At 66.8% G+C, this 22,815-nt stretch overlaps 3 protein-coding genes across 4 annotated transcripts; all 3 read left to right on the forward strand.

Moving 5' to 3' along the window:
* Positions 1-270: 270 nt before the first annotated feature.
* On the forward strand, positions 271-6,302 carry ENTPD2 (ectonucleoside triphosphate diphosphohydrolase 2). Its single transcript, XM_067742643.1, is given in 12 exon segments — positions 271-612; positions 614-685; positions 2,109-2,226; positions 2,788-2,938; positions 3,104-3,160; positions 3,162-3,255; positions 3,309-3,451; positions 3,453-3,516; positions 3,973-4,227; positions 4,317-4,436; positions 5,377-5,511; positions 5,613-6,302. Coding segments are annotated over 12 exon segments (1,467 nt in total). The 5' UTR covers positions 271-558; the 3' UTR covers positions 5,817-6,302.
* Positions 6,303-8,054: 1,752 nt separating this feature from the next.
* NPDC1 (neural proliferation, differentiation and control 1) lies at positions 8,055-14,286 on the forward strand. 2 transcript variants are annotated; one of them, XM_067742629.1, is made up of 9 exons: positions 8,055-8,407; positions 11,437-11,583; positions 12,746-12,880; positions 12,969-13,139; positions 13,210-13,276; positions 13,366-13,450; positions 13,538-13,617; positions 13,750-13,846; positions 13,915-14,286. In XM_067742629.1, the coding sequence occupies exons 1-9, from the start codon at positions 8,296-8,298 to the stop codon at positions 13,981-13,983; spliced, it is 963 nt and encodes a 320-aa protein (XP_067598730.1). In that variant the 5' UTR covers positions 8,055-8,295; the 3' UTR covers positions 13,984-14,286. The 2 variants fall into 2 exon arrangements, with proteins under 2 accessions (XP_067598730.1, XP_067598729.1); XM_067742628.1 differs by having other exon boundaries at positions 8,056-8,407; positions 13,535-13,617.
* Positions 14,287-19,331: 5,045 nt separating this feature from the next.
* On the forward strand, positions 19,332-21,085 carry FUT7 (fucosyltransferase 7). The gene is made up of 2 exons (XM_067742627.1): positions 19,332-19,460; positions 19,553-21,085. The coding sequence occupies exons 1-2, from the start codon at positions 19,448-19,450 to the stop codon at positions 20,566-20,568; spliced, it is 1,029 nt and encodes a 342-aa protein (XP_067598728.1). The 5' UTR covers positions 19,332-19,447; the 3' UTR covers positions 20,569-21,085.
* Positions 21,086-22,815: the final 1,730 nt, after the last annotated feature.

Below are 22,815 nucleotides of genomic sequence, written 5' to 3' on the forward strand. Positions count from 1 at the left end.
ATGGCAGGGGCCCAGCCAGGAGCCCACGTGGTTCCTGTAGCTGGCGTTGCCTCCTTCCTTCACGACCAGGCCGGGGGAAAGCCGGCTCTGAAGCGGCAAGACCCTTGGAACAAGCCTGCCTGGGCGGCAGCCCAGCCCACCCCCAGGCCAGGCCTTCTGCCGCCGTGCCCTAAGGCCCGAGGGGCTGGGGGCTCTCTAGGTCCTGCTGGAGCGGAGTGCCCAGAGGCAGAGCGTGGTCGGCAGGCGCTTACAGGTCAGCGGGACAGGTCAGAAGGGGTGAATCTTTGGGGCTGAGCGGACAGGAAGAAGGTGGGACATAGACTCAGGGCGCCAGGGCTGAGACCAGGGCGCTGAGAGGGGCAGCGCGGGTGACTCAGCCGCCGCGTCTCTCACCTGTGCTCCGGAGCCAAGCGGGAGGTGGGCGGGGCGGCCCGCCAGTGGGCGTGGCAGCCGTGGACCGGTCCGCGCCCCGCCCCAGGCGCCTACCCGCGGTCCCGGGACCTCGGCCTCCGGCTCCCCGACGCCGCGCCGTCAACGCCTGGTCCGCCCCGCGCCCCCATGGCCGGGAAGGCGCTGTCGCTGCTGCCGCCGCTGCTGCTGGCCGCGGCGGGCCTCGCCGGCCCTCGCCGGCCTCCTGCTGCTGTGTGTCCCCACCCGCGACATTCGGGAGCCGCCCGCCCTCAAGGTGCACGCTGGAGCGCCCTGGCAACCCGGCGCAGTCCGGGAGCTGCTGGCTGGGCCGCGGCGCCGGGCGGAGAGGCTCGGACCGAGCAGGGCCAGGCTGCGCCCGCGTGGCAGCCGGGACCCCGCGCGCTCCGCTCCCGGCCCGGCGGGATGAGGTCCCAGGCCCCTCACCAGCGCTCTGGGTCCCGGTCCAGGGCGCGGCAGCGGCGCTTCCGGGGGACGCGGTGCGGGAGGCCGAAGTCCCGGGAGCTCTCCGCTCGCCGCGCCCGCCGCGGAGCCTTTCGCGGCGCGGCCGAGGGGCGTCTCTCCACACCCCGCGGCTCCCTGACCGCGGCCCGGCCCGCGCCCCCAGCACGTTCGGCCTCCAGGGAGGCATCGCCTCGGGGTTTGGCCCAGATGGGGTGCGACAGGCGCTGGGGCCCAGGGACTCCTCCCCAGCCTCTCCGGTGGCTCCCACAGTGAGGGGGCAGCCCTGGCTGGTCCTGAAGGGGTCGGAGCGGGCTAGGCCTGATCCCCCCACGCATCCCCGCCAGACTCAGCCTCCAGGAGCCCGCCCTCCCTAACCCTCTATTGGGCTTGTGGGCCGGCCTGATGCGTGGGTGGATGGTAGGTGCTCTAAGGCCCAGGAGCCCAGGATGGAGATCGCTGGGGTGGGTGCCCTGTAGCCAAGGGCGACCACCCGGTAGGGGTGCGGTGGGGCGGGCCACTTGGCCTGCTGCTGCTGGAGTTCCCTGTGTCAGGGAGAGGACCAGAGGGGCCCCCTTCCCGGCTCAGGAGGGCATGCTCTCCAGACCGCCTCCTCCTATTGGAATCCAGGCCCCTGGGGGCAGGTGCTGGAAAGTGGCTCTTGCAACCTGGGTGCTGACCGTCACCCGCCCGACCTGCCTGGAAGGCCCATGTGGCGCCGGGGCAGCTCTCTCTGGCCCTGCCTTTGAGGCCCAGGGAGGGGGTGTCTGCTTATCGCAGGCCCACGCGCAGCCTCAGTCCAGCTTTCCCCCTCGCTTCCACATCCTCAGGTTGGGCTGAGGTCAGAGAGGTAAGGACAGAGGGGAGGAAGGAAGAGCAGGCCCGAAGGGGCGCTTCCTGAAGCTCTAGCTTTTCTCCTGCAGCCTGGGGACCTCATGCCCCCCCGGGCAAGGTTCCAAGCGTGGTCCCGGGACCCCTGACTCTGATCCTGCCCCTCATTTGCCCTTGCCAGGAAGGCTCCCGCAGTCAGAGGGCCATCCGCCTCCACTCCCACTCTCCCCCCAGGCAAGCTGTGGCACAGTGAGTGTCCCTGGCCTTCTCTGAGCCTCAGAGCTTCATTCTGAAGCTTCCACCCTCGACACAGGGTGGGGTGGGGTGGGCTGGAGAGCTGAGAGAGTCAAAGGGCATGGCTTCAGGCCCCCGCCCCCCCCCGAGGCTGACCTTCCCCCCACCCCCAGTATGGCATCGTTCTGGACGCCGGCTCTTCCCACACATCCATGTTCATCTACAAGTGGCCAGCGGACAAAGAGAACGACACAGGCATCGTGGGCCAGCACAGCTCCTGTGATGTGCGTGGTAAGGGTCCCCTGTGCACTAGGCGCCCCCTGGCCTGGACACCCACTCACTGTAGGGTCTCAGGAGCCCTCTCCGGCCTTAGCCTTTGCAGACACCAGCCATCAGAACCCGCTGCTTGATGCCAGGTGGGGCCCAATCCAGGCAGGAGCTGCAGGAGCTCCCCCAAAGACAGGCTGCGTCCCTTCTTTTCCTAGAAGAGAAGCCCCAGGAAACAGTTGGAAGGTTTGGGCCCTCCCTGGCCCAAGACTGGCCTCTACATCCCAGGTGGGGCAGGAGGGGGTCCGAGGAGCCAGTGGGCACACCCAGGCAGGCCCCTGGGCAGGCTAGGCTGGGTTGACAATAGCCAGTGCTTTGTCCTGCCACCTGTGTGCACATCCACTGGGCAGGTGGCAGCTCAGAGACTGTGGGTGGCACACGGGCGGGCCCTTTTGTCTCTGAACTGGTCTCAACTGCCGCCTGTTAGGAGCGCAAGCCCCTCCCCCACCGCCCCCGCCCTGCTGGCCTATGGTCCACCTAGAGGCTGCCCACCAGGCTTAGGCCCCTCTTGCTGCCTCCCTCTAGGTGGGGGCATCTCTAGCTACGCTGACAACCCTTCTGGGGCTGGGCAGAGTCTTGTGGAATGCCTGAACCAGGCGCTTCGGGATGTGCCCAAGGAGAGACACGCGGGCACGCCCCTCTACCTGGGAGCCACAGCGGGCATGCGCCTGCTCAAGTGACCTCCTGGCCCCGGGGACCACGACGGCCTCAGCACAGGGCAGGCCCTGCATGTCCCCCGCAGCAGCCCTGGGCTGGGGCCCCCTCGGCTGGCTGTGCACCCCAGCAGCAGGATCACGGCCATCTGGGGAAGATGTCCCTCAGAATCCTCCCTGTGTCACAGCCTAACCAATCCAGAGGCTGCGGCCAACGTGCTCGCGTCCGCGACACAGACGCAGACGCTTTGACTGCCGTCGTGCCCGCATCCTCTCAGCCCAGGATGAGGGGCTGTTTGGCTGGGTGGCCGCCAACTGCCTGCTGGAGAACTTCATCAAGGTGGGCCCGGTGGCCCCCACCCACTGACTGACCTCACCCTCCACTTCCCACAGTATGGCTGGGTGGGCCAGTGGTTCCGGCCAAGGAAGGGGACGCTGGGGGCCATGGACCTGGGGGGCGCCTCCACACAGATCACCTTCGAGCCGGCCAGCGCAGCTGAGGATCCGGCCAATGAGGTCCAGCTGCGGCTCTACGGCCCACAGCTTCCTCTGCTATGGCCGTGACCAGGTCCTCTGGAGGCTGCTGGCCAGTGCACTCCAGGTACCCTCCACTGAGTCCTTCTGGAGGTAGGGAGCCAGGGGGAGTGGGGGCCGAGGGCCCAGAGCAGAGCCCGAACAGCAGCCGTACTGAGGGGGGCTTCTCCAGGAACCAAAGTTGGGCTTTCATCAGCTGTAAGGACAGGTGGGCAGGGATCCAGCATGGGTAAAGGCCCAGGGGCTGGAGGTGAGCCTGGTGAGTGGCTGGCTGGGGAGGAGGGAGGGCCAGGGCCACATCTCAGAGGACCTGGACAGCCTGCCTAAGGGGGTTGCTTTTTGTCCAGCAAGCAGGGGGAGCCATGGATTGCTCCTGAGCTCAGAAGTGATGTTGCCAAAGTGGAACTTGTGGGAGATTTATCAGCTGGTCCTCTGGGGAGGCCCTCCTAGGGTCTTAGGGCGGGGATGGTGGGCACTGCTTGGAGTGGTGGTGTTGCCACACACACCCTTGTCATCTGCCCAGACCCACGGCTTCCACCCCTGCTGGCCGAAGGGCTATTCCACTCATGTGCTGCTCCAGGATGTGCATGAGTCGCCATGCACTGCAGCCCAGCGGCCCCAGACCTTCAACAGGAGCGCCAAGGTCAGCCTGTCGGGAAGCAGCGACCCTGCCCTGTGCCGTGGCCTCATGTCTGAGCTCTTTAACTTCTCCTCCTGCCGCTTCTCTAGACGCTCCTTCAACGGCATCTTCCAGCCCCCTCTGCCTGGAAAGTTCATCGTGAGTCCAGAGGACTGGGGTTGGGGGGCCGGGGGCGTGCCCCGAAGTGCTTGGGGTCTGGTCACGGTGTGACTGTACCCCCCTCACAGGCCTTCTCTGCTTTCTTCCACACGGTGGACTTCCTGAGAACTGGGATGGGGCTGCCCGTGGCAACCCTGCAGCAACTAGAGGCGGCCGTGGTCACCATCTGCAACCAGACGTGGAGTGAGGTGAGGCCTGCACCCCCCTCCTCCAGGGCTGCTCAGGGGGCTCCGCCAGCCAGTGTCACGCGTCCTGATCATTCGTTTGCTCTACGAGTAGAGGGAGTCTTAGGCCTCTCAGAATGCCCACTGCAGTGGGGGATACACTGTTCATCAGACTTGAAAAGTGGCCAGGCTACGGCAAGGAGGCCGGGAGCCAGATGAGATTGCAGAAGCCTCCCTGAGGCCTGACCCTAGAACCAAGATCAGGAGGGTAGAGGGAACAGCCAGTGCAAAGGCCCTGGGGCAGCAGGGAGCATGGAGTGGACAGGGTGGGGAGGCGTGTAGCTGGGAGAGTGTGGGGGAGAACAGCCAAGCAGGGGAGAAGCAGAGGACTCAGGGGAGACTTAGCAGATAGAACTGGGGGTGGGGGAGTGAGAAACCCCCAGGTTTCTGGCTGCCACCATGGACTGGACACTGGCTCAGGTGAAGGATGGAGGGGTTCGGACATGCAGAGGAAGAGGTGACTCCGGGAGAGGCACTGGAGTGTCTCTGGAGTGGGGCTCGGTGGTGACGCAGGCCCCATCCTGTCCTCTTCGTGGCTAGTCTCAGACAGACTTGGGGCTGCTGGAAAAGTGGGGATCGGGAGGCAAGCCCAGGGGCCTGGGGTCAAGCCTAGAGCTTCTCCTGTTACCCCGACCATCGCCAAGTTTGCTGCAGCCCTCTGCCCGCTGCGTGGCCACCCCTGCTGTCCCCTGGAGGTCCCCCTCCCAGGCGCAGGTTCTTGCTGCCATCTGGAAGTCACGCTGTTCTGCCCTGAGGAAAGAGCTCTGCCTGGGGGAGGCCCCCTCAGCCTCGTTCTTTCTGGGACCTGCGGGGGGGTCTCCAGCCCTGCATTGCCTTTCTGTGTCTGGTGGGGCAGAGATCTCCCGGTGGCCCCTGGCCCTACAGTCTCCCACCTGCATTCCAGCTGCAGGCTCAGGCGCCGGGGGAGCGGGCCCGCCTGCCCGACTACTGCGCTGGGGCTACATTCGTGCAGCCGCTGCTGTGCCGCGGCTACGGCTTCGACGAGCGCACTTTTGGAGGCGTGACCTTCCAGAAGAAAGTGGGAGCCGGTGGGCCCGCGCGCAGGGGGGCGGGGCCGAGGGCGGGGGGGCGGGGCCTCCCGGGCTGCGCCTAGGCTGAGGCCGCGCCTCCCGACCGTAGGCCGGGGACACCGCTGTCGGCTGGGCGCTCGGCTACATGCTGAACCTGACCAACCTGATCCCCGCCGACCCGCCCGGGCTGCGCAAGGGCACAGACTTCAGCTCTCGGGTCGTCCTGCTTCTGCTATTCGCCGCCATGACCCTGGCTGCGTTCGTCCTTCTGCTGAACCGGGCGTGCTCTGCCAAGTCGCCGAGCGCCATCTAGGGGCGGGTTGGGGGCAGCTGCCCCAGCCCCAAGTCCCCCATGCCTCACCCCACCCCACTCTCAACATCTCTGTCCCTAATGAAGCCCGGGAGCAAGGCTCTGGCGACCACGCCCACATTTGGCCGGATCGGCGAAGGCAACCGGCTCCAGCGCCCTCCTGCCCACTCCTGCCTTGGCTTCATCGCTGGGCGTAGTGTGCCTCCTCCTCTTACTGTGGGTGGGGATTCAGACACCCCGCAGCCCTCAGCCTGTGAATGCGGGGTTGGGTCCGCAGGGAATGGAGTCCTGAGAGTCCCCTCCCACCCCCAGTCTTGGGTTTTAGGGGGAGGGTCAGAGCCCACAAGCTGGGAGCCAGCCCAGCGCCTACTTGTAAAAATTTTGTAGTAAAAAGTTTTTCATAGAGCAGTGGAGAGAATGTCCGTGGGGTGGGGCGTCTCTGCTGTTGCCGGCCCTCCCTCGCTACAGTTAAAAAAATTTTTTTTTGGCCGCGTTGGGTCTTCGGTGCTGCGCACGGGCTTTCTCTAGTTGCGGCGAGCGGGGGCTACTCTTCGTTGCGGTGCGCGGGCTCTAGGTGCGCGGGCTTCAGTAGTTGTGGCACGCGGGCTTAGTTGCTCCGCGGCATGTGGGATCTTCCCGGACCAGGGCTCAAACCCGTGTCCCCTGCATTGGCAGGCGGATTCTTAACCACTGAGCCACCAGGGAAGCCCTCCCCGCAGTTGTGTTGGGTGCACAGGCCCCCTCCTGGACCCGAGGGAGGACCCCGGTTGTTTCTACTTCCTTCCTCTCTGGGCCCAGACCTGGGGTGGTGTTGACTGACCCTGGTCTCTTGCTCCATGGTTGTGGCCTGGAGTAGCTGCCAGTTGGTTGGCCTAAAAGAGTCCCTGAGTCCCTTGAGTCTTCTCTGGCCAGCAGAGCCCCTGCAGCAATGGCAGATCTGCAGCAGTGACCTAGGCCAGACTGGAGTCTGGGCCCCGGCCTCGAGCTGGCCTGGGTGCAGGTGCGAATGGCAGGCCGGAGAGTGAGTGGGCAAGGCAGCTGCCTAGGGTGCAGGCAATGCTCAAGACCTGGGGGGGGGGGTGAGGGGCAAACCCTCAACAGGAGGTGGTGTCGGGGGATGTGGAGATCGGGGCCAAGACGGACGAAGGGCCCATTGCTCAGAAGGATGACCCTTGCCAGGAGCCTGGATCTGGCGCCAAGCCGTGCAATCACACCAGACGTCGCGTCCCTGCTGCCTGGGTGCTGTTTTCCGCGTCCTCAAGAGACATCAGCCGCCCCCACCTGCCGCTCCTGCAACCCCCCTTCCCTAAGCACTGTTTTCTCCAGCGTGGGAACGCGTGGTCTTGGCGGCATCTCCCCGCCGCCTCCCCCTTTCTGGGAAGTGAGCTCAGACACTATTTCTGTCTGGTCATGCCTTGTGTGGGAGGATGGCAGTCCTTGTTCGCTCATCACCCCCCTGCCCAACGCACGCACCACGTACACTTCTGCTGGTTTCTGAGCCATTTCACAAACCTGAGGGCAGCCAGCCCCATCTTCGAAGTTTTGAAACACAAAGGGCTGAAAGGAAGCACCGTGCTGGGGCTCACCCCCCCCCCCCCCGCACTTGTTCTCTCAGTAACGTGAGCCTGGGAGGTTTCCAGGTGGGATGGGGTGCGGGTGCTCTCAGGAGGCAGCCGGTGGGGGTAAGAGGGGGCATCACAGTGCTTGCTGTCGTGGGGCACCCCGGAGCTAAAAGGCTGTCACCTGGGCACCGTGGACAGCTCTCAGCTGGCTGTCATCAGTAGCTCCAGGTCACTCTTGCCCCCTGGTGGCCTCACTGAGAGCGGCCGTCCCACTGCAACCACCGTGGCCGCCGGCACCGACCTCGTTCTGTGCGCGTGTGTTTGCCTTCACAGTGTGTCTGTATGCCTGGGTCTTTGCGCACACCTGGGCACCTCTGTGCACCTGTCCAGCTGTGTGCGCCTGGTGTCCTTCCAGGTCCAGGCAGGTCCTCCGCTCCCGGAGGGTGGGGGTGGGGTGGGAGTTAGCAGCCCGAGAGGGACGGGGCCCGGGGGAAGCGCATCCCGGGGAAACCCATCCCCAACCAGTCCCTAGCCTAGAGAACATCCCCGGCAGCACAGGCGGCAGTGGTTGAGGCACCCGGAGGACTGGCTGGATGGGTGGGTGGAAGGGGGAGCAGAACTGGAGGGAGGGAGAGGGGGCGCAGCCTCACAGCGTCGTCCCGCCCCCGCAGGTGGAGCGCGCAGGCGCACTCCCGGCACGCGCGCCTCTCGCTGCCTAGCCTCCGTCCCGGATCCTTTGCCGCAGCGTCAGCGCCGCCGCCGCCTCTTTTCCTCATCCTCCGCCTCCTCGGCCTCTGCCTCCTCTTCCTCCTCCGCCCCCTCCTCCTCCGCCTCCGCCGCCTCCCCCGGCGCGGCGCCCGGAGCCCGTGCCCAGCCCCCGGCCGCGCGGTGCCATGCTGCCCCGGCGGCGGCGCTGAAGGATGGCGACGCCTGTCCCTCCGCCCTCCCCGCGGCACCTGCGGCTGCTGCGGCTGCTGCTCTCTGGCCTCGTCCTCGGCGCGGCCTTGCGCGGTGCGGCCGCCCGCCGCCCGGGTGAGCGAGTGCACTGGGCGCGGGCCGCGCGCGGGGCGCCCCGGGGACGGGGATCGCCGGGCGTGGGTCCGGCAGCGCGGCGCCGCCGTCATCCTCCCCGCCGCCGCCCTCGCCAGGGCCCGCAGGCCTCGCAGGCCCCGCGGGCCCCGCAGGCCCAGCCTGCGAGCCACCGCGCCGGCCCCGCCTCTCGCGGGTCGGGAAAACAGGCCCGGCGGGGAGGGCGCGGCACCGGGCTGCCGAGGGGCTCCTCTGGATGGGGCTTCTGCCGGCTTCTGATGTTGATTCGCTTCATGTCTTTGTCTGGGTCCGTGAGCCTGGTGGGTCGGTGTCTCAGGAGGGCTCTCTCTGCGTGGCCCCGCGGCCTGGAGTCTGCCCCGTGGGCGTTTCTGTGTGTGCGCGTCTCGGGCACCGCGGGTGCGGGCCCGGCCCTGGGTGCCTGCCGTCCTTACTGCCGGTGTCCGTCCTGGAGTCGGAGTCGCAGTGCTGGTCGGTCCCTGTGCCTCGGGTGGTGGACATGCGCCTTGCTTTGCTGCCATGGTGGGTCTGAAGTTTCCCTGGGCATCTGACAGCTTGTCCCAGGCTTAGGGTTTTGCTCTGGCCTCAGTGGGGACAGGAGGAGCTTACAGTCTCTGCGTCCACACTCACCCTCTGCTCTGCAGGGCCCCTCCATTCTGTCTTCTGTGCTTGGGGTTGGAGGGCACCCCCCAAGGTAGACTGAGGCAGAAAGGGATGAGCCCAGGGTCCTGGGAGATGCTCCTGGCTCCCCAGGTGGGCACTGGGGTTCCAAAGGTCTGCAGGAACGCAGAACCCAAAATGCACTCTGCCAGGTGGCAGAGTTGGGAGACTTCGTACCCATGACTTCACTCATTTTTCCTGGCGGCCCCGTAGGAGAAGTGTTGTTCTCAGCCCATTTTACAGATGAGGAAACTGAGGCACAGAGAAGTGACCACTGTATGATGCCGCTGGGATGCTAACCTGGGCCGTGCGTGTGGTCTGCATGTGTGGCCTCAAGAGGCCAGAGCAGGGCAGGCTTCCTCCTGGCCACAGCACCCCTGGACAGAGGCCTGGCACCACCAGGGTAGGCTCCCCAGGAGGCCTGAGGGCCAGATCATGGCTGGCCAGGGATGGTGGAGGCTGCCTGCTGCCGGCCTGGCTCCAGGGCGTACAGGGTGGGGCCTCCTGGGGAAACGGCTTATAGTCCCAGTACTGAGCCTCTGGGCTGGGCCGGTGCCGCCCAGCTGCTCATCAGCTCTGCACCCAGGTGCGGGGCAGGGTGCCAGGCACTCTCCAGCTGCTGCTGTTCCTGGGACCTCGTCCCTCACCCTGAGTCTGGAGCAGGGGCCTTCCCAGGGCTAAATGGGCAGCAGCCACATGGTCCCAGGGTGGGGGACTGGGAGTGGAGGGAGGCCCCGGAACCCGGAACCCAGAGCCAGCTCTGGAACTCAGGCCTCTACCCTTGCTCTGGCGCACTCTGGGTTCTCTGCACTAGGGGCCGGGGCTGCCTGGCTCCCCAGGTGCCCAGCTGGTGGGTGGGGTCCAGACGGACCAGCTGGCACAGGCTTAATGTTTAACTAGCCCAGGCCCTGGGCCCAGCTCACTGATACGGGCGCCTGCTGACCCAGGTTGTGCTGGAGGGGGGATCCCTGGGATGGCAACCTCAGCCCACTTGCCCACCTGCTGTAGGAGCTGCTGGAACTTCCTTGAAGGGATGCCTACAGCCAAGAGGCTGTGGGTGTCAGGTTACCAAGGAAACCAAGCCAGGCCAGCCAAAGTCTGGAGAAGGACAGAGCGGGCATTCCCGGATGCCCCATGTCACCCTTCTGCAGCAGGGACTGTCCTGGTTCTCCGAGATGTGCCCACCCGCACCTCCCCAGACACCACTGACAGTTCTGCTGGGTCTCCCCTGGCTCCGCTGGCTCTGCTGTCCAGTGAATGGGGCTAGTGTCCCAGGTCTTGAGACATTCCCCACCTTTTTTTTTTTTTTTTTTTTGCGGTACGCGGGCCTCTCACTGTTGTGGCCTCTCCCATTGCGGAGCACAGGCTCCGTATGCGCAGGCTCAGCAGCCATGGCTCACGGGCCCAGCCGCTCCGCGGCATGTGGGATCCTCCCGGACCGGGGCACGAACCTGCGTCCCCTGCATCGGCAGGCAGACTCTCAACCACTGCGCCACCAGAGAAGCCCGAGACATTCCCCAGCTTTGAGGCAACTCACCTTCTGCATCCAGAGAGGAAACTGAGGCAGAGAGGGCCACCGCCCTCCACCCCCCAGCATCAGAATGGGAGCCTTGGTCACGTGTACAGGACACTGAGGTCTGGGCCCCAAATTAGAAATGGCCTGGCCTGTAGTCCTAGGCCTTCCCCAGTCCCTGGCAGTGGTGGCTGCAGGAGTGACCCCGGCCTGGCTTGTGTTTCCGAAGCAAGTGAGACTGGCAGACTCCGTCGCATGTATCCCCAGCCCCAGCGGCTCGGCTGTGCCCTGGGGACAAGCCAGTGGTTAGATGTGGGGCAGTGATTCGACCTGTGCTGTCTCCCAGCTTGGCCCTCTAGGGCTGTAGGATGTCATGATGAGGTTTGCGGTGGGGTGGGGAGGCAGCCCTGAAATAGGAGACAGCCCCGAGGTGGTGGGAGGGAGCGACCTGGGCCCCGCCCTCTGGGGCTCCCAGGTTGGGCAGGGGTGAGAGACTCGCTCTAGGACAGGTTGAGACTGGAGATGGGACTTGGAGCGCTGCAAGGCCCTAACGTTCTCTGGATGGTAGGGGACAGTTCCTGTGCGGAGAGCTGGCTCAGGTCAGGGGAGTGGACTCTGGGGAGGGAGTGAGGCAAGAGAGTTCCGATAAGTGTTAGGACTGTTTGTTTTCCTGGTTCTGATTCCCGGTGCAGGGGAGGAAGGGCCCGCCCAGAACAATGGCCGGAGCCAGGCTTGGCCGGCTCTGTAGGGAGGGGTTGAGGTGGCCAGGACAGTCCTACTTACTGTGCAGGGGCTGAGTCAGGCTGGCCGTGACCCTGTTCTGCCTCCGCTTTCTTCTCAGATGCAGCCGTCTGTCCTGGGAGCCTAGACTGTGCCCTGAAGAGGCGGGCGCGGTGCCCCCCGGGTGCACGTGTCTGTGGGCCCTGCCTTCAGTCCTTCCAGGAGGACCAGCAGGGGCTCTGTGTGCCCAGGATGCGCCAGCCCCAGGGTATGGCTTCCTCCCTCCCCCACCTGGTACATTTGACCCCAGCCTTAGCTCTCAGGTCTCCTGCGCTTTGTGGGGTGCCAGGGACTCTCAAGTCGCCCTCCAAGTGGCCTGGCGATCCTTTCCAGATGGTACCAGCCCAGAGCTGGGTGGTGGGCTGAGGCCTGGGGCAGTTAGCCCCTCCCAGGGCAAGAGGTATCCAGTGTGAAGTGCTGGGTGATTCTGGGAGAGGCGGGGTCAGAGTTCCCCAGGCTTGGGTTTCCGCAGGGCTGGTCCCAAACCCCTCAGGCACCCACTTCTCCGCCCGCTGGGCCGCCCCTGCTCCCTGCCCAGCGACCCCTCTCTCTCCATCGCTCACCTGTCCTGTCTGATTGATTGTGCTGGCGGTGCCCTGCCCGCCGGCCTGAGCCCAGAGTCTGTCGGGATGGTGCCAGAGTGACTCCAGGTGTGATGGGGCATTGCAGAGGGTGCTCTGGGGGCTGAAGAGTTGGGTGGGCTGGGAGGGGCTTCCTGGAGGAGCATGTTCCTGGCAGCGAGCGGGGCGGGGGCCTGCTGCAGAAGGCGCATGCTCTGCGCTCTGGGTGCTGAGCGGGGGCGTCTACTCGGAGCCCCTGTCCGGACTGTGGTGCCCACGGCAGGGCCGAGGGGGACCCAGCCACGGCCCCGCCCCAGCTGCGGCCCTCCCTTCCTCCTGATGGCCTGGTGGGGGCGGGGGTGCAGAATGGGGCTTCTCCGCATTCCTTGGGGGGTCCTGCTCGTCTTGGCAGCGGAGGCAGTGGGCCAGGTGACACATTGTCCCCGTGCTCCTCCCACCACTTTGTGGGTAATGCGTGGGGTGTGGGGCAGCACCCCTGCCCTTCTCCTGGCCTCTGCACGTTCCCATAGCACCTGCACCCCCTGCCCGCTTTCCTGGGAACGCTGGTGCTCACACAGAGCTCCCTCAGTTGTCACCATGGCAACCGGGATGGCCAGGAGCAGGTAGGCTGGTACCTGGTCCTCTGGCCACAGGTGCCTGGGAGGAGCCTGCAGGGAGAAGGAGGCCTCGGCCTGGGGCTGGCTCCCAGATGGGCCTCTCCCTCTCTCCCTCTCGGAGGGCGCCGGGTAGCTGGTGTTGCCAGGGAGGGGCTGGGGGCCTCTCCACCTGATAGCCCTTCACCCTCCCCAGGGGAGGGCTTGCCCCAGCCCAGACTGGAAGAGGAGATCGACTTCCTGGCCCAGGAGCTAGCCCGGCAGGAGGCGGGGCACTCCAGGCTCACGGCTCCACCCCAGCCTGAGGGGCGACTGCGGCTCCTGGAGGCTGGTGAGACCCCGCCCCCTTCCCCTGTCCAACTCCCCACCGCCCTTGACCCCGGCCTGGTCTTGCCGTTTAACTTGCTCTCCCTCTGCAGCATCCACCCTGGGGCTCTCAGAGCGTGGCCGGGGCCCCAACCTGGGCCTCCCCTCCACGCGGGGAGCGCCCACGCCCCGCACCTCCTCCCTGCGCTCCACTGTGTCATCTGGGCCTGTGCACATGTCCCCGCTGGAGCCGCGGGGCGGGCGCGGTGACGGCCTTGCCCTCCGTAAGTCTGGCCGGGCGGGGAGGCAGGGTCCTGCCCGAAAGGCTGCCCTCACTGCGCCCCCTCCCTGCAGTGCTGATCGTGGCGTGCTCCGTGGCCGGCGCGGCCGCCCTTGCCGTGGCCGTTCTCTGCTGGTGTCGGTGAGCATGGGGCCGGGCTGGGGGCGGGCGGCCGGGCGGCTGGGCGGTGACCCCGCGGGTCTCAGGTGTGGTGTCTCCACTCCCCGCAGGCTGCAGCGAGACGTTCGCCTGACCCAAAAGGCCGACTATGCGGCCCCGCAGGCGCCCAGCTCCCCAGCCACGCCCAGGATCTCGGTGTGTGGCCGCGCCCGGCCCCGCCCCGCCCCGTCCCGCTCCGCCGCTCTGCCTCGGCCTGACCCTGTCTCCCCACTCCCGCAGCAGCCCGGGGACCAGCGGCTGGCGCACAGCGCGGAGATGTACCACTACCAGCACCAGAGGCAGCAGATGCGGTGCCTGGAGCGGTGAGAAGCCCCACCCGCCCCGCCCCACCCCTGGCCCAGCCACCCCTACCCCGGCCCGCTGCTCCCGCCCCTATCCCGGGCCACTGGCACCTGGAGGGTGAGGGAGGACCCGACGATCCTGCCCCCACCCAGGCATAAGGAGCCCCCCAAGGAGTTGGACTCCGCCTCCTCCGACGAGGAGAACGAAGACGGCGACTTCACGGTGTACGAGTGCCCCGGCCTGGCCCCGGTGAGTGCGGGGGTGGGCGGTGGGTGTCCCTCCCCAGCCCTGGACCCACCTAACGCCAGCGTTCGCAGACTGGAGAGATGGAGGTGCGGAACCCACTGTTCGACCACGCCTCGCTGTCCGCGCCCCCGCTGCAGTGACCCGAAGGCTGATGCCCACCCTCTCGTGGATGCGCGGCCCACGGGGGGGGGAGAGGCAGGCCCCAGCCTTTGCCATTAAAGAGACTGTGTCCTGACACGCGTGTGCTTGCGGCTGGGGCCCCGGGGCGGCTGGGAAGCCCTTGCCGGGGAGACTCCCTCTGCTGCCAGGGACCTTCTCTGCTCCTTGCACCTGCCCCCTCACATCTGGACACCCCCAGTCGAGGGGAGGAAGACAACCCGAGAGACAAGGCACGGATTGGGAGTCCGGGAGACAAGCCAATTAAAGTACATTTCAAAACTTTGGCTGGGTGTGCCGGAGACTGACCTCCCCCCTCCCCGCCACTGGGAGGGACCCTGGAGCGGGCCTCAGGCTTCCTTCCACGCCCCTAGAGAGGCGGGATCTCTGTGCCCTTCGTGGGAAGACCCTGTCACCGCCTGCTGGGGAAGGGAGGCTTTATTTTTCCTAGGCAGAGGACCACCCTAACCTCTTTCTCCTCCAGGCCTCCCCCCACCAACACTCGTGCCCCAGAGCCGGGGAGGGGAGGAGTGCGGCGCAGGGCCAGGCCAGTCTGAAGTTGATGCCCCTCCCTCAAGACCCCGTCCTCTTGTGTGATAAAAAGGGCTGGGAGCGGGCACCCCAGGCCTCCGTTCCTGCCCTGTGTCCACATGGGCTGGAGGGCGGGGAGGGACGGCATGCAGGATTGACTGTGGGCCCCTGCAGCCTGTGCGGGGGGCACGCCAGGCAGAGCGACACAGGCTGCACACAGGTGGGTGGGCCAGGTCAGGGGACAGAGGTGGCAGGGGCCCTGAGTGTCAGGAGCTGGGTCTTGGTGCAACCCAGTCCCCCGCCAGGGAGCAAGGAGGCCAGTGGAGGGGGAGGGGACCTCCAGCTGAAGGCCCGGAGTGGTGGCCGAGCTTCGTGGTCAGAAGTGCCGAGACTGGGCCTGGCAGCGGGGTTTCTGGGGTCCAGGGGCAGCGGGGCCTGGTGCACACAGGGTGTGGGTATCACACCTGTCTGCCTCCCCAAGGCTGGGAATGAGGGATGGGTTGGGTTCAGAAGCCCCTTAGTGATTCCTAGGGGTGGGGCGTCTGGAGAATGCTGGACCTCTGGCTCCTAGATGGATGGGGGCAGCCGTGAATGGGGAGCACAAAGCCAGTCTGGGACAGTCACGTCCCTGAGGTGGGGCTGGGCCGGGGAAATGGGGTTGGCTCTGCTTAGAGCTAATGGCTTGTCCTAAAGCGGTATGTTTCTGGGGCTAGAGCCCACCCCTGACTCCTGGGCCGTGGCCTTGGGCTGGCCCTCAGCAGGAAGCCTCAGTTTTCCTTTGAGGCACTGGTGTGGGAGATGAAATGGGCCGGGTACAGGGAGCTGGGAATGAGGGTAGGGTGGGATGCAGGCAGGACGACGAGGACTGCTGTCCACTGTCATCTAATCTGTATCGTGAGGGGAAATGGCCACAAAGAAAACTGGGGGGCAGAGAGGTTAAGTTCCCACTCAAGAGCAAGGCACCCAGCTGATCCGGCCAGGCCAGTCCGTCTCGCCAGCAGGACCTGCAGACCCAGGGCCGGCGGCTCCCCTGGAGCCCTGGGGTCAGTCCCCGGGCTCCTGGTACTTGCCTTTCCCACCTCGTGCTGGCCTGACCGGGGCAGAGAGCGGCCACCCTACGTGCTGACCACTGTCACCTTCCAGACGACAGCACCTAGGCAGCAGGAGTGGGGAGCACGCAGCCCCAGCCCGAGGGGCGCCTCAGGGAGAGAGGGCCAGAGCCTGGCTACCCAGCTGTCTGCCCCAGGGGTGGGCCTGAGCAGAGCCAAGTCCAGACACGTGCCCAGAGGCCCCCTGGTGGCCATGCTCCCAGCCCCCGGCTCCTGCAGGAGCGGGCTGAAGGCGGCAGAGGGAGCCCGCACACCCTTTACTCCCAGAGAGAGGGTGAGGCAGGGGCTCAGGGAGTGCCTTTGGGAAGGTGGGCGCCCAGGCTGGCAGGTGGCCAAGGGCGCCCCAGGTTGGGGGTGCAGCTGAGGGAGCAGCACGAGGGCAGTGCCGGAGGGCAGTCACAGCAGGCAGCAGCCTCCCCGTGGACCACCTGGAGGCCACCAGCCCCGCCAGCCCTCCTTCCTTTCCTGCCCAGGCTGTGGAGCATGGCCACATCCTGTCCAGGGGGAGCTCCAGGACCTGCTGGGGGCTCCTCCAGGGCCCTGGGGTGGTGCAGGGTGGGGACTCGGAACCCCGGAGCATCTCAGCCACCCAGGCTGGCGGGAGGACATCTCCTCCTGGGGTCTGCAGCTGGGGAGGCTCCCACTGCCTAGGCTCTTGGCTAGGGGGCCACCCCACCCCGCGGCCTGTGCCAAGCACCATCTTGGCCCCAGGGTCTATGCTGGGCTGTGGCAGTGTCACCCTCTGGCACCTGCACTCGGGAGGACAGAGGCCAGGGAAGCTTCCTAAGGAGCGGAGGCACACATGCATCACCGGCCCCGCTCCCCCCCCACGCCCTCTAGTGAGAACCGGGTGGAGGTGGGGTGAGGGCTGCCAGAGATGGGGCCTGTGAGAGTCCCAGGTGGGCTCAGGGCTCCTGGTGCGGTGGCCAGGAAAAGTGCTCGTGGGCAGGGCACCTGGGCTGGGGACGGGAGCAGCAACTCCAGCCCCAGGGCAGCCCCCTGCACCCCAGGGCCTGTGAAAGGAAGGGTGGTTGAGGATTTGACCAAGCAGGGGCCGGCTCTGTCTGAGCTCGCCTGGGGCCAGTGGAGGCCAAAAAAGCCAGATGGGGAGCGGACATGGAACTGCTCGGGGCCTTGCGCCCGGTGAGTGGGCTGAGGGAGGCCCTCCTCCCTGGGGGACCCCAAGCCCCTGCCCTCCCTTCCCTGACCCGGTCTGCTGGCCCCTAACTCGTTGCGGAGGCTGCCGGAAGGGGGATCCTCTTCCCTTGGGCCCTGGGCAGTGGGAAGCAGGGACCCTGGGGAGAGGCTGGGGGCCGTCTGATCGGTGCCCGCCAGGAGGCTGGCCCTGGAGCAGCCCTGCGCTCAGCTGCGGGAGTGACCCTGTGTTCCTGGGTCCCAGATGCTCACGGGCTGCTAAGCTGGAGGTGGGTGCCCGCCGGCATCCCAGTGACTCCGAGGCCCAGGGCTGAGCTGGCAGGAGGAGGCGCCACTTTCCCTTTGACTCAGACGCTCTCACCTTTTTCATTTTCCTCTGAGAACCTCTCGTTCTGACCCATCTCTGGGCCAACCTTGGAGCCCCATTTCCCAGCCAGCAGGTTCTCACGAACGGGGGGGGCCCCAGTGACTGGCAGGCATGCCAGGGGCCCCTAGGAGCAGCAGACCTCACGTAAGGGTGGGGGAGGTTCCCTCAAGTCCACCCAGGAAGGGAGTGGGCTGCGGGTGTGGGTGAGGCCGGTGGCAGGGCCCCAGCCAGCCTGGCAGTGCAAACAGGAAGGGCAGAGGCTCTGGCAGCCAGGAGCCAGGTCACTGGCAGGCTGTGGCGGGATCAGCTCCTTCCTGCTCTCCCCCACCGCCCGAGGGGCGCCTGCCACAGGCAGAGGGGGTGTTCTCCTCCGGGGACCCTGTGCCAGGGAAGAGACGCCTGGGTGGGACCAAAGGCCCAGTGCCACTGTGGTCCTCTCTCTAAATGACGGGTGCCGGAAGGGCAGGGGTGGCAGCAGCTGTCTGCTCCGGTCAGGGCCTGACGCTGGCCCGCGGGAGCCAGGCCTGGCGGCTGCATCCACACCTTGGGCCACCAGATGGTTTCCGACCAATCCCGCAGGCCCCGCTCCGCCCCCTGGACGATGTTGCACAAGGCCTCACCGCAGCTCAGAGGTTATGCAGGGGGTGGGGAGCCTCAGAGGGGCCAAATTGCCCCCCTTCTCCTGGACTTGCCTCTGTCCCCCTCCATGGGTCTGCCACCAGCTCCCCGGTTCCTGCCCTGAGGGAACCAGCCAGTCGTCACCGGAGGGCGGGAGTTGGGGGAGGCCAGCAGCCCCGGGAGCCCGCGTGGATCAGGACAGGGACTTCGGGGCGATGGGAGGCGCCCAGGATGGCGTGGGCGGCAGATCCGACCACTGGTTCCTGGTTGCTGTTCCTTCCACGACACCCAGCCCGCAGCCTCCAAAAACTGGACTGGCCTGAGGCCTTTAGGACACTAGCATGAGGACTGGGCCTTGCCTAGCCACGTCCAGCCAGGTTGAAGGAAGCTGATGGCTGAGCGCGGGGTGCAGGCCAGAGCCAGGGCTGTCCAGCTCCGAGGAACCAGAGCAAAAGGGGAAGGAACAGGACCTCCATGCCTGGGCCTCCAGGGCTGGCCGGACGGCGGGGGAGGAGAGGGACTCTGGACTTCAGCCTTCCTTTTCCTGGAGCGGGTGCCAGCCCCCTGCCCACGTCAGGGACAGAGCGACTCCTTCCCTTTCCAGCCTGGAAAGCCCCCTCCCTGCCCCCACTCCCACCCTGGGCTGTGGGACCTGGAAGAAGAGACCTGGAGACCCCAAGGGCAGGCCTCCCACCCCAGGTTCCTGCAGCTCTTCCCGGCCCGGCCAGAACCTGGGCCCCGCCGCCGGGGCTTCCACAGACACGGTTCCTTGGGAGGGAGAAGAAGGTGTGGCAGCCCCACAGCCCGCGCCGGGGCCAGGCCCAGCCCGGCACCTGCCCACCACGGGCGCGTGCTGGGGCCTTGTGTGGGCAGACGCTCCTAGGACCCCTGGACGGAACCCCTCTCTGGGAACCTGGGTTCTGGGACAAAGGTGTTCTAGAGGCAGCAGGGGTGGGGTGGGGTGGAGTGGCCCAATTAGAAGCAAAGAATAGGACAGACCTCAGCCTCCTGGCAAACAGCTGAGTGCAGCACATCTGCGGCAAGAGGGTCTGGGAGCCCACAGCGGAGCTGAACGGGCGGTGAGCAGGGGAAGTGGGTGATGACACAGCACTGGGGGAGGTGGTGCTGGCCGGGGCTCGGCTGGCCTCCGAGGGAAGCGTGCCTGCTGTCCACGGGCACCCCAGGCCTGGGCAGCAGGCAATAGCTGGGTGCTCAGTGGCTGGGCCACCCTTCTGGGGCGGGGGCCACCTCCGCTCAGGATGGCCTCCCTTTCCCTGAGGTCCCACGGGCCCTCTCCTCCTCCTGCCTCCCGTGCCTGCCCCGTGCATCACCTCCAGGCCTTTCCAGAGGCCAGCCGGGTGGGGGACACGGTCCTGGACCCTGGCTGGGCGCCCTTCCTGTAGCCGCCTCCCCTCAGCAGCCAGAGGGCTAGAGGGGGAGGCGGGGTGAGGATGGCAGTGATGCCATAGGTCACCTCGGGGCGGGGGCGAGGGCGGGACGGGAGCGGGAAGGTACCCTGGTTGCCCTCCTCCTGAGCAGATGAAAGGACGGCGTTTCGAGGTGGGGCTGGGTGCAGGGGTGCAGCCGTGATTTCAGGGCATCCCCGTGCAGCCGCGGCTGTGATTTGAGAACCTCCGGCTTCTCGAGTAATTAATCTGGGAGCTGCCAATGCATAATGCCGGTGAGTGTCTGGTCTTCGGGGAAGCTTGGGCTGGGAGGATGGGGCCTGGGGTGAGCCCGAGGAGACAGCCTCTCTTCCTGTGTCCTGTGCAGGGGTAAGCCCCGCTCCAAGGCCTCGGGCTTTGGGGGGCCTGGCGGTAGCGGCTCTTCTCTCGGCCCTCTGGCTCCTGTGGCTGCTCAGATCGGCCCCTGGGGGAGCTCCGGCGCCCCAGCCCACAATCATCATCCTCATCTGGCACTGGCCCTTCGCCAGCCAGCCCCCAGAGCTGCCCAGCAATACCTGCAGCAGCTACGGTGTGGCCCACTGCCGCCTGACCACCAACCGCAGCCTGTTGGCCAGCGCCCACGCCGTGGTCTTCCACCACCGAGAGCTGCAGACCCGGCAGGCCCGCCTGCCCCTGGCCGAGCGGCCGCAAGGGCAGCCCTGGGTGTGGGCCTCCATGGAGTCGCCCAGCCACACCCGCGGCCTCGGCCGCCTCCGTGGGGTCTTCAACTGGGTGCTGAGCTACCGGCGTGACTCAGACATCTTCGTGCCCTACGGCCGCCTGGAGCCCCGTGAGGGGCCTGCGCCGCCGCTGCCGGCCAAGAGCAGGGTGGCCGCCTGGGTGGTCAGCAACTTCCAGGAGCGGCAGCGGCGCGTGCAGCTGTACCGGCAGCTGGCGCCCCACCTGCAGGTGGACGTGTTCGGCCGTGCCAGCAAGCAGCCCCTGTGCGCCGACTGCCTGCTGCCCACCGTGGCCCGGTACCTCTTCTACCTGTCCTTCGAGAACTCCCAGCACCGAGACTACATCACCGAGAAGTTCTGGCGCAATGCACTGCTGGCCGGCACGGTGCCCGTGGTCCTGGGCCCCTCGAGGGCCACCTACGAGGCCTTCGCCCCACCTGACGCCTTTGTGCACGTGGACGACTTCGGCTCGGCCCACGAGCTGGCCGCCTTCCTCGCTGGCATGAACGAGAGCCGCTATCGGCGCTACTTCGCCTGGCGAGACCGGCTCCGAGTGCGGCTGTTCGGCGACTGGCGGGAACGCTTCTGCGCCATCTGCGCCCGCTACCCCCACCTGCCCCGTGGCCAGGCCTACCAGGACCTCGAGGGCTGGTTCCAGGCCTGAACTCTGCCGGCTGGAGGAGGCCGGGGAAGGTGGCTGGGAGCCGGAGGCGTGGGCGGAGGCCTGGGTGTTGAAATCCAACCCCCCGGCATCCGACCAACCCCCATGGGCAACCCACAGGCTGACTTGGGGTCTGGGGATGGAGGCCAGGAAGCAGGAGTAGCCTTGGCAGGCTGCCCGGAGGTGGAGGCGGGTGGGCACTGGAGCCACTATTTGGGGGCAGAGGTGTGAGCAGGGAGGGAGCAATGGGGGTGCACGTCGCTGGGGCCCATCAGAGTTGAGAGGCTACGGAGGCCCTCCCTCCCCACCTTGATCATACCTTGGGCCGGTCAAGGCTGTCCTCCTGAGGTCTGTGGGGGCAAAACCTGTAGCCACGGTCCCCTCGTCCGGGACGTGCAGGCTGGAGCCCCGCGTACAGACCTGTGTGGCCCGGACCCGAGACAGCCAACCAGCTTCTTGGGCTTTTGGCAGCCTGCAGTCAGTCCCCTCGGGGGAGGGGACACCAATCAATAAAGAAACAAAGGACACGGATGGCATGGCACGCGTCGAGTCTGCTTCCCGCTGCCACCCTGGCCACACGGGCCTTTGTCCTGGCTGGATCCCGCCCTCTCCATCCCAGACCTCTGTCCTCCCAGCTTGCTTCAGCCGCACTGAAAGGCACCGCAGCAGAGAGCCTTCCCTGACTCCCCAAAGGCCTGGGGGCGGAGAGCAGAGGCCAAGGACAGAAATGCGGCTGGGGCGGGGGAAGGTGCCCCATCTCGAAGGCCTTGGGATTTCATTCTCGGGCTGCAGGGTGTCCGAGGTGTGACGAGGTCTGGTTTTTGACGGGGGGTTCCCTCTGACTGGTGGCTGGCGGCAGCACGGGCATCGAGGAGGCACCAGGGTTACTGCTGCAGCCGAGGGAGCCCTCGTGGCAGGCTGTGCGGGGGGGAGGGGAGGCCGATGGTGAGCCTCCGGGTGGTACTGACAGGGCCCCAGGAGCGCGTTCGCCCCGGCCCCAGGTGGGGTGGGCAGCAGGTGGAGGCAGGAAGCTGCCCGCCCCCTTGGCGTGGCTTGTGGGAAAGGCCCACCGGTGACTTCCGGCCCTGCCCTAGCCCCGGTACTGGCCGAGGAGAAGGAAGTGTCCTCAGGCTGCTGGGTGGAGCGGTTGGGGATTGTACTCTGCCCCTCTTCCTGGGACTGCTTCTCCTCGCCCGGTGAGGAAGGAGCTGGGACGGGGTGGGGAGGTGCGGCCCCCAGATCTGCCACTCAGTTTAGGATGCGTCTTCTTTGTGCAGCCCAGACGTTGGACACCACTCGGTTTGCCCGTCCCGTTCACAAGTTGGGAAACTGAGGCTGGGAGGAGCCATCAGAACCCACCGCCAGGCCTCTGTTCCCCGCAGGGGCCGGCCTGACCTCTGCTGGCCTCCCTGGGAATGGACCGCCCCACCTGGCTCAGACCCGGCCTCCGGCTGTCCCGCCGCTTGGCTCCGGCAGGCACCAAACCACCTCTGCGGAATTCACTGGACCCCAGACTCCCTGTGCAGAGGCCAGACTCACCCTCGCATATAGGGAGAAAAATGAGCCACTCACAGAGGGAGCAGCCTCAGTCTCCCCGAACTCCGGCCTACCCCGCCTGCAGGGAGCAGTTCTCTCTCTGGGTCCCTTCCCTTCCTCGCTGGGCCCAGGGAGCTGCAGCCCCGGCCGAGCCCAGCCAGGCCAGTCCTGCTACTTGGTCACCAAGCGGCTCATTCACAAGGAACGCAGGAAACTTTTACAGGGGTAGGGCAGCCCACCTGCAGCCCCTCTCACCAGCCCCACCCCCTCGTAAGGGGTACAGGTCGGGGCTGCACCCAGTGGGGCAGGAAAGCTGAGCCTTGAAGCAGGTGAGAGCAGGGCCCGCCCTGTGCACAGGTGGGATCTGCATGCAAGGCGGAGCTCCCCTCCCCAGGTGTGGGCGGCTGCCTCCCTCCAGGCCCCAAGTGCCCTGGGCACTGGGACCTGTCTCTTAGGTCCAGATGAAATTCCTGCCATCAGCCCTTCTGCGGGGAGGGCAAGGCGGAGGTGGGGACCTGGTGGGGGACGACCGCTCCCAGCATCCCCTCAGGGCGCCCTCGGCCAGGGCCAGTGACGACCTTGGGGTGCCTCTGTGGGAGGAGGGTTTCAAGAGGGTGGGGCGCTGCGCACAGGCCTGGCGCCCGTGAGAGAAGAGCGCCCTGGAAGGGAGTGAGTCGGGGGTCTTGGTTTAGATGTGGGCTCTTGGGCGCGTCA

Source organism: Pseudorca crassidens, chromosome 7 (assembly GCF_039906515.1).
Source record: "Pseudorca crassidens isolate mPseCra1 chromosome 7, mPseCra1.hap1, whole genome shotgun sequence".
NCBI classification, from domain to species: Eukaryota; Metazoa; Chordata; class Mammalia; order Artiodactyla; family Delphinidae; genus Pseudorca; species Pseudorca crassidens.

Excerpts from the sequence above, each read along its gene's own strand:
- NPDC1 (XM_067742628.1), top strand. The coding sequence starts at position 8,296 with ATGGCGACGCCTGTCCCTCCGCCCTCCCCGCGGCACCTGCGGCTGCTG. Across the intron at positions 12,881-12,968 it reads ACTGCGGCTCCTGGAGGCTG|CATCCACCCTGGGGCTCTCA; the intron begins GTGAGACCCCGC and ends CTCCCTCTGCAG. Across the intron at positions 13,277-13,365 it reads GCCGTTCTCTGCTGGTGTCG|GCTGCAGCGAGACGTTCGCC; the intron begins GTGAGCATGGGG and ends CACTCCCCGCAG.